Raw genomic sequence first — 10,146 nt, forward strand, 5'->3', positions numbered from 1 at the left:
CCATCCATCCATCTATTTATCTGTTTTATTGCTTATTGTACCTTATGACTATCATTAAGTGTTGTATCTGATGGTTCTTGACTCTTGACAAATGTCTCTTTTCTTTTATGTACACTGAGAGCATTTGCACCAAGACAAATTCCTTGTGTGTCCAATCACACTTGGCCCATAAGGAACTCTATATTCTCTCTCTCTCTCTCTCTCTTTTGCTTGCTTATTGTTCCCTATGACTATCATTATCATTATCTTTTATGAACACTGAGAGCATTTGCACCAACACAATTTCCTTGTGTGTCCAATCACCCTTGGCCAATAAAGAATTCTATTCTATTCTATTCTATTCTATTCTATTCTATTCTATTCTATTCTATTCTATTCTATTTCTATCTATCTGATTTGATTGGTTATTGTACGCTATGGCTATCATTAAGTGTTGTACCTGATGATTCTTGACTCTTGATGAATGTGTCTTTTCTTTTCTGTACACTGAGAGCATTTGCACCAAGACAAATTCTTTGTGTCTCCAACCACACTTGGCCAATAAAAGAATTCTATTCTATTCTATTCTTTCTTTCTTTTTCTTTCTTTCTTTCTTTCTTTCTTTCTTTCTTTCTTTCTTTCTTTCTTTCTTTCTTTCTTCTTTTTCTTTCTTTCTCTTTCATTTTCTCTCTCTCTCTCTCTATCTATCTGATTTGATTGCTTATTGTACCCTATGACTATCATTAAGTGTTGTATCTGATGGTTCTTGACTCTGAGGAATGTATCTTTTCTTTTATGTACACTGAGAGCATTTGCACCAAGACAAATTCTTTGTGTCTCCAATCACACCTAGCCAATAAAAGAATTCTATCCTACTCAATTAACCAGTGGAACAGCTTGCCTCCAGAAGTTGTGGGTGCTCCACAGTGGTGGGATTCTACCAGTTTCCCTACTGGTTCAGTGATCGCACATGTTGCGTGCGCGCACACAGCTTTCCAAGCGCCAGCTGAGGCTCTGCCGCACCTATCAGCTGAGAGCATAAAGAACAGAGGGCTGACCCTGCGCTTTGCTCTTCTTTCTCCTGTCAGCTGATTGTCGGAGGCTTTTTTTTTACTGCTAGATCGGCTGAACCAGGCCAAACTGGTAGCATTTCACCCCTGGCGCTCCAACACTGGAGGCTTTTAAGAAGAGACTAGAAAGCAGGAACTTCCGGTTTGAGCTTCTTCAGCGACAGACCGAAACCTCGTCTCTGCGAGGCTTCGATCCGTGCTCACCGCTGGAGCGCCCCGAGCCGGCTGGTTTCGGGGCTAAGCCACCCCATAGAGGTGATGAAGAGGGGAGACTGCCTGCAGGGTTGAGGAGAGCCGCATCTCTCCTCCCCAGCTGGCCATTACTCCCTTTCGAAGGCGGTTGCAGCAGTGGTCAGAAATGGCCACCACAAAGAAGAACTCAACCGGAAAAGAATGTGCAGGAGGAAGATAAGAAGAGAAAGTTTTGGTTGACTGGGTCAAACAGCAAAAGCAACAAATAAGGTACCCTGGAATTGAAACTATTAAAAACAATAACATTGTTCCCGAAGAAGATTTTTAAGCTGCAAAGGAGAGAAAAAGGGAAAAGATTTGGTTTTCTCCTTTTCCTATACTGACAGCTAAGAGACTTAAGCAAGAAATTGGAAAAAAATCCACTTTGACATCAATAGGCATTTAATGCTGAAAATAAAAAGTCAAAGGGATAATAAAGATTTCTGGATAATTAAAAGCTTTTGAAAACAGGAAAGGAGAGAAAAAGAATAAAAGGGTAGGATCAGGAAGGGAGGAGGAGACTGCCTGGAATTAAAAAGAACTTACAGCAAAATCTCAACAAGACTTCCAAAAGATACATTCTAACTGAAATATCGCAACAAAAACCCCAGGAAGAGAAAGTCGAAAAAGAAATAAGAAGATATAACTCGGGACTATCTGGATTACTTGAAGATTTCTGGATTCTTGATAATTGTTTTGAATGACTAAAATCAATCGGGTGGTTGTTTAAAACTGTTTAAAATGGCCCCACTTTTAGAAGAACTGAAAATGGAACTTAAAAAGTACAAAGAAGATGCACAAGAAGGGAGAGGTTCTTTTGGCTTCGTATTTCAGTTTTTAGAAATGGAGATTTGGAATTATGAGAAGCAACAAGAAATGCCTGCAGAACAAGAAGATTGCGACAAAGAAGAAGCCATCTTTAATGAACAAGTAATCTTAGATTGGGGGGGGGAAGAAAAGGGGGGAAAGAGAATAGAAAGTTTAAGATTGGGAAAAACAACTCCCCCCCAAAAATAGAGTGAAAAATAAGTATAAAATCAGAAAGCAACAGAAGAGGGAAATGCAGAAGAGAGAATTAAAACTAGAGAGACAAGGGGGTAAAAAGGGGAGGGAGAAGATGAGAGGGAAGAAAGAAAGGAAAAGAAGTTATAAAGGACACAAGCAAAATATAGAGAAACAGGGCCTATTTAGAGATAATGGGTGAAAACTTAATGGAAAAAGGGATTCTGCAAAGGTACATAAGATAGTATGGTTACATTAGAAACAAATAATTTTAGAAAATATGAAACAATGTATGATTAAAATGTCTGATAAAATAGCTATCGTAATTCAGTGGAATGCTTGTCAATAAATAAATGTAACAAAAGGTATATTTAATGATTTATAAAACATGTGAAGAGAAATAAGGGAAAAAATTAATTATGGAGATTATATGTGTTTTTAAGGAAGTATGATATTTAATTGAAAAGAAGTGTTAAAGATGTTAAGATTTTAATGATTATTAATGATAGAAGTGAACTGGAATGGAATGAGGGTTTATAATTACATATATTTACAATCTTTCTTTCTTTTTTAAGAATATAGTGTGTATTATAAGAATGTGCCAAGCAGAATTCGATTGGAAGTTATGTATTATGTATTATATTGAAGGTCATAAACTTAAGGTATATATTGAAGTTTAAATAAGAGTTGAATGGATGTAATTAAAAGATATAAAGGTGCCATACTCCAATTAGTAACTACAGGAGAAAATTTGTTTAATGAGAAAAGATAATATGAAATTGAAACAGAACAGACAAAAGTATAAATATAATGATTTGAATTGAGATGAGATAATCAAAATAAAATTGAGAAAATTAAAAGAGGGAAAAACTATATAGAAAATGTAAAATAGTATAAGATATGGAATAGAATACAAAAAGGAGCATGAAATTGAGTTTTGTGTCTGTATAAAGAAGTTCAACCCGGGACCATGCTATTTTCAAAAAAGATGTTTTACTTGTATTTTGTGTGTGAGAAAACCCAAATAAAACTATTTTAAAAAAAGAAGAAGAGACTAGAAAGCCATTTGTCTGATATGGTCTGCTTGAGAGAGGGGGGTTGGACTAGAAGACCTCCAAGGTCCCTTCCGACTCTGTTATTTTGTTATTCTGCTAATTAACCAGTGGAACAGTTTACCTTCAGGAGTTGTGGGCGCTCCAACACTGGAGGCTTTTAAGAAAAGACTGGACAGCCATTTTTCCAGAATGATATATGGTCTCCAGCTTGAGCAAGGGTTGGACTAGAAGACCTCTGTGATAAAAATAAAAAATTTAAAAAAAACCTGGAGACACGTGAACAATATAGAAGAGCTTTAATATGAAGCTTTTGCAAAAGGGAATTCTGCTCATGGCAGAAGACATTTTCCCCAGGAGGGCTGGGGTTTAGATACAGGTTCAAGTATACAGTCTCTGCCCCTTTCCTGGGCTCACAATCTATCCAAGCTACATATCTCCCTACGCCACACCCATATTATTGTAGCATAACACCTGTTTCCTTGTCCTTGGAAACTACCTTCGTTTTCATCGCTTCTTCTTTCTGTTATGGTCCTGTTATAACCTTCCGTAATACAGTAGATCATTAACCAGTTCCTTTTGGGTCAGGATAACCTAGTATCTCCTTCTCATATCCTTATGCCAAAAAGTACAGACCTGCCGTTACTTTAGAACATCACAAGTTACAAAACATAATGTGTTTGTTAGATAGAGTTATATAACTGTCCAATAATCATTGCATAGTTCAAATATTGGATAAGTATGGCTTCCCTTCTGTTCTTCATTTCCACAGGTGTAACTCAGAATATGTAATTTCTACATATAACAGCCTCCAAGACCCCTTCCCGCTCTATCCCTGCTGAGACTGAGAAGCCACATTGAGTTCTGTTAAAGTACTGCAAGCTCCAGAAGTGTTAGGATTTAGAGCCCATCGCTGTGGTTGTGTGTTTGTGCCTTGCAGGAAGTGAAAGATGTTTATGCTTGATCTTTAGGAAATAGGCAGAGCTGAGATAGTAATAACACTCTTTATCAATATAACGATCTAATTAATCAAAATTTCTATTACGAAGAGAAAGAGAATAGAATTAATTAAGAACGTTCAGCATACAGATCAAAAGGAATTAACGCAATATATTGTATAAATAAGACAAGAACAGTGAGAAAAAGCTTGGCTGACAGGTAAATATTGGTGATGAGTGTATGCTTTGTGATTGGTAGAGATATAGTAAATTTGAAAGGTTTTAAGTATTTAAAACAAGGAAAACCTGAGAGAGTGGAATAAGTTGTAAAACAGAAATAAGTAGAGAAATTAGTAAAAAAAGAAAAAGAAAAAGAGACTAACCTAAACTAATTCTTAAAATAAAATATAAAGTGGATGGTAGTATGGGCAGAAGTAAATAGAAGCTTAAAAAATATGACAAGCGCCATAACATCAACCTTGAAAACGACAAAGAAGACAACATCTAACCCAGCACTTCTATTAAATAATAATTATCTTAAATTATCTTAACAATCAATTAATGTTTCAATAGGTGAGATAGTAATAACACTCCTCAATATAACAATCTAATTAACCAAAATTTCTTTCTATAGAATGGGGATGTATGTATTTCAATTCTTCACCCACCTGTAGATGATCCTCAAAGTGGAGAACTGCCATCGGAAAGGTGGAACCCCACCCAGAATGTCAGGTGAGACCTTCCCCAAGACCAAGAATCACTTTCTGCCCAACTGTAGTACAGGAAATCCTCGACATACGACCACAATTTAGCCCCAATTTCCAATCTACTAAGCGAGGCCGTTGTTAAATGAATTTTCCCCAATTTACAACCTTTGTGGCCACGCTTGTCAAGTAAATCACTGTATTTGTTAAGTTAGTTGACACAGACGTTAAGTGAGTTTAACTTTTCCCCCCATTGACCTTGCTTGTGCGATGGTCGCAAAAAGGGATCACATGACACCCCCCAGGACAGCGCAACTGTCGCAAATGTGAATCAGTTGACAAGCACCCAAAGTTTGATCCCATGGCCCTGGAGATGGTACAATGGTTGTAAGTGTGAAAGATGTAAGTGCAGAAAACGGTCCCAAGTCATTTTCTTCAGGGCTGTTGTAACTTTGAACGGTCACTAAACGAACTTCTGTAAGTGGAGGACTACCTGTAGAGCCCAGGAGGGCCCCTTCACGCATGCAGCCCCTAACCTGCCAGTCTGAAAAAGAAGGCCTTGGTAAGGCCACACCTGGAGTACTACTGCATCCAGTTTTGGTCGCCATGATGTAAAAAAGAGGTTGAGACTCTGGAAAGAGGGCAGAGAAGAGCAACCAAGAGGATGAGGGGACTGGAGGATAAAGCATACAAAGAACAGTTGTAGGAATTGGGGATGTTGAGTTCAATGAAGGGGGAATGCAGCGGCTCGGTGGCTTTCGGACATCCTGAAAAAGTGCCTAACCCCCTGGAATCAACCTGGGACATCACAGGAAGGCATCGAGGGTGTGAGGGAGCATCAGTCCATCGGGCAGTTGGGGAACACATGGACCCAACACGTTTTATATACTGTTTCTAGGCCTTTAATGGGGGACGTGGTGGCTCCGGGGCTAAGATGCGGAGCTTGTCGATCAGAAAGGTTGGCGGTTCGGCAGTTCGAATCTCGAGCGTAACGTAGTGAGCTCCTGTTCCTTGTCCCAACCTAGCAGTTCAAAAGCACATAAATAAATGCCAGTAGAAAAATAGGGACCCCTTTGGTGGGAAGGTAACAGCGTTCCGTGCGCCTTCGAAGGCATTGAGTCCTGCCAGCCACATGACCACGGAGACGTCTCTGGACAGCGCTGGCTCTTCTTTGGCTTTGTAACGGAGATGAACAGCGCCCCCTAGAGCCAGAAACAACTAACACGGATGTTCCAGGGGAATCTTTACCTTTAGTTTAATGAAAAGAAGGAGTAGGGGAGACAGGATAGCAGTCTTACAATCTCTCAGGGGCTGCCCCAAAGAAGAGGAAGGGGTCAATCTATTCTCCAAAACCCGTGAAGGCAGGACAAGAAGCAATGGGTGGAAATTCATCAAGGAGAAAAGCAACCCGAACTAAGGAGAAATTTCCTGACAGTTGGAACAATTAATCAGTGGAACAACTTGCCTTCAGAAGTTGTAAATGCTCCAACACTGGAAGTTTTTAAAGAAGAGGTTGGATAATCGTTGGTCTAGGGTTTCCTGCCTAAGAAGAGGGTTGGGCTAGAAGACCTCCAAGGTCCTTTCCAACTCTGTTTATTCTGTTGATGTGTGCTTAGCTCTGAGTTCAGTTTCTCCTCCTCCTCCTCTCTTTTCCCAGGACTATCCTACTGAGCGTAATCTCCTTGCTTAATGAGCCCAACACATTCTCTCCGGCAAACGTGGACGCCTCCGTTATGTTCAGGAAATGGAGAGACAGCAAAGGGAAAGACAAAGAATATGCGGAAATCATCCGGTAAGTCCACGATGGGAGCAACTGGTGGAGAAGGGGAGACGGTTTGATGCGGTGACTCTTTGGGATTCTCTGAGTTGGGCCGTTTCCTTGCAGACATTTCATGACTCTTAACTAGATAAACATCTTCAGCGCTAGAAGGGAGTGGGGTGTGAACAGGGGGGAAGAGAACTATGGAGTCCTTGGTGCTCTCTGAGCTTGGTTGGTTTTTTTGCAGACGTTTCATGACCTAACTAGGGAACGTCATCAATGCTAGAAGGGAAAGGAGGAGGAGGAGGGAGGACTGAGGGGCCCTTGGTGCTCTCTGAGCTTTGTTGTTTCCTTGCAGTCATTTCATGACCCCAACTAGCGAACATCATCAGTGCTCAAAAGGTGGGCAACTTCTACCACTGATAATGTTCCCTAGTTGGGTCACGAAATGTCTGCAGGAAAAAAACGAAGCTCAGAGAGCACCAAGGGCCCCAAGGTCTTCGTCCTCCTCTTCCACAAACCCTATTGCTTCTAGCACTGATGATATTACCCACTTGGGTCATGAAACGTCTGCCGGAAAACTACCAAGAACCCCACACTTGTCGTCCTCCTCCTGCCCTTCTCACCCCCTTCCTGTTCCTCTTCTCCCCAATCTCCACTCTAAGCACTGATGATGTCACCTACTTGGGCCATGAAGCGTCTGCAAGAAAACCACCAAGCTCAGAGAGCATCAAGGATCCCACAGTCCAACCCTGAGCTACAAATGGTGTAGAGCGGGGGGCACATCTGGCCCACAATGTGTTTAACTCTGGCCCATGGGGCCGGGCCGGAAATATCAAAGGACTGGCCTGCGGTGCCTCTGCCAGGCAAAATGGGCCGCAGGGTTGAGGGCGTGCGGTCATTGCACAGCCAATTTTCTGCCTCCAGCAGCACTCTGCCAGTCAAAACTGGGCCTCGCGATGGCCCGGAGGGGTCCGTTTTTGTCCAGCAGAGTGATTCAGGAGGCCATGGAGGCTGAAAATGGGCTGCACAGGACTTCGCGGGGCCTTGGTGCACCCCATTTCGTCCAGAAAGGTGCTGCAGGAGGTGTCTGTCCTGTCTTCCTCCCCTCGTTGCCTGCTCTTCCCCGCCGGGCCACGGAGCAGAACTATAATGCTGATCCGGCCCTCGACGAAACCCAGTTTGATACCCTCATTCTAGAGGAACATATATATCTCAGAGGCAGAGAAGAAATCCTAAGCTGCTGCTTCTCTGGGTCGATCAGGGAGTTTGCGGGGCTCCCCGAGATCAGCATAGTGAGCTCTCTTTGTTCATTGCCCCTTTGAGGCGATTTCGGTCCAAATGGACCATCCCGGCAGGTTGGATTTGGTGCTATCCTCCTCCAGAGCTCCCAAGGGACGCGTCGTCTTGCCACGACGCTAGCCATGCCCTCAAGAGTTCAGCTCTCCTCATCCAGGGGCACTAAAGGTTGCCAGGCAGAGCCAGGGAGGACCAGCTGTCTCTCGAGCCTTTATTATTATAGGTAGTCCTCAATTTGCGACCACAAGGGAGCCCCAGATTTATGTTGCTAAGTGAGCTCAGCCCCATTTTACAACCTCTCTTCCCTCCGTTGTTAAGTGAATGACTGCAGGTTAAGTGAATCACTGCCTTCAGGTTCAGACAGCAATGAGGCGGGGAAGCTTCTGGAACCAGTTCCTAGCCTGCACATGTGCAGAGCTAGAGGACGACAAGAACAATTGAGAAAGCAGGGTCGACTCAGGAGTAAGGCCACACCTCGGAGATGATTGGCCCCTCCCATGGAACATAAAAGAGGAGCAAACGGGATGTGAGCTTTTGCAGGAAGCAATTTGTTCGTCTGGTCAGTTCAAGCTTTGAAACGTTCTGTTTGACTCTGTGTCAGGTTTGGCTTTGCCCTGCCATGTCTGGCCATTCGTTCTCTGGCCGCATTCCAAGTGTGATAAGGTGGGTGTTTATAAACATTCCCGACAGACTGTTCGCGAAGACTTGCAGGCTGGGAATGAACGTAATTCACAGCCATGGAAATAAAAGAGGTTTTGCTGGGATTTAAGATTGTGTTTTCTGCTTTCTAAGGAAGCCTAAGGTCAGAGCAGAGGCTGACCTCAACCCCGCTAACTTCCCCTGCCCTCCCCCCCTTGCAGGAAACAAGTGCAGGCCACCAAGGCAGAGGCGGAGAAGGACGGTGTGAAGGTGCCCACCACGCTGGCCGAGTACTGCATCAAAACTAAAGTGCCTTCCAACGACAACAGCTCCGACTTGCTTTACGACGACCTGTACGACGACGACATCGATGACGAAGACGAGGAGGAGGAGGAAGAGGAAGACGCCGATTGTTACGACGACGATGATTCTGGCAACGAGGAGTCGTGACCTGTCCCCTTCTGGCCCTCCTTCCCTCCCTTCCACCTGTCCAGCCTCCCAATCATACTGCCCCGCCAGTTTTGCCAGAGGGGATGCAGCGGTAAAGCCATTGACCGTTCAGCAAAAAGAAGAAAAAGAAGAAAAAAGAGAGAGATACCTACAAAAGGGGCAGGCGGGTGGGGCAAAAAGACCCCAACCAAAACGTTGCATTTCTGCTTTTCTCCTCGTACGGATTCTCGATTCCGTCAGTCCTCCCCCCCCCCCGCCCCCCCCTCCGCCTCCATCACTTTTCTGGTCCTTTTGGCCTCGTAGCGAGAAAGACCTGCGCAGATGATCTTGGATCGCACTTCCTTTTCCCGTCCCATCACTGTGTTTTTGATTTCCCTCCCTCCCTCTCCCCTCCTTTTTTTTTAAAAAAGACAATACCTCTCCCCACCTGCCTCTCCCCCCCTGCCCCCTCCCTACCTGCCGTCTTCTGGAGAGTTCACAGTACAACAGAACAGGCTCGCTCTGTGTTTAGGTTCTCGAATTAAACCCAGTCTTTCATCAAGAGGTTTCGATGTATTTTAACGGCCGGCCGGAGACCATGGAAGGGGAGGGGAAACAACACTCTTCCCCCACTAGCTTGCGTAGAGACCCCCCTTCTTTCTGGGGCCTTCTTCGCTGCTCTCCTCGTGTGCGCACTTGTTTAGCCTTGTGGTGGTTGGTGCCGGTGGTGGTTTTTCTCCTTTTTTTTTATTTTTATTTTTTTTTCTTTTTCCCCCCAAGGCGGAGGGTGAAAAGCTTCTGTGCTGTTTTGTTTTTTTTTTTTGAACTGGGCCGCCGCCAGACCGGGTGCCGAGAAAGGCCCCCGCTGTTCCAGTTTCAAGTTTGCTAAGCTCACGGTCGGGATGAGGGAGGTGGGTGGGATTAGCAGCTTGGCGAGGAGGGCCGAAAACCTCCGAGGCAGATCGAGGGGGGGGGGGGAATCGTCCGAGTGGGAGAAGCGGTTTTCTTGTGATATGAATCTTCCAATAAACACGTCGAAACGCG

General features: G+C 43.8%; 1 protein-coding gene across 1 annotated transcript in view; it reads left to right on the forward strand.

Moving 5' to 3' along the window:
* UBE2R2 (ubiquitin conjugating enzyme E2 R2) overlaps positions 1–10,146 on the forward strand; it is a 66,093-nt gene extending 55,947 nt beyond the window's left edge. The window contains exons 3-5 of the mRNA XM_087958712.1: positions 4,907–5,004; positions 6,634–6,768; positions 8,895–10,146. Of these exons, the coding sequence (XP_087814838.1) occupies positions 4,907–5,004; positions 6,634–6,768; positions 8,895–9,123 (462 nt within the window). The 3' untranslated portion in view covers positions 9,124–10,146. The remainder of the gene's footprint in view (positions 1–4,906; positions 5,005–6,633; positions 6,769–8,894) is intronic.

Source organism: Notechis scutatus, chromosome 2, assembly GCF_049901735.1.
Source record: "Notechis scutatus isolate UNSWTSFEM ecotype Mainland chromosome 2, rNotScu1.2, whole genome shotgun sequence".
NCBI lineage: Eukaryota > Metazoa > Chordata > Lepidosauria > Squamata > Elapidae > Notechis > Notechis scutatus.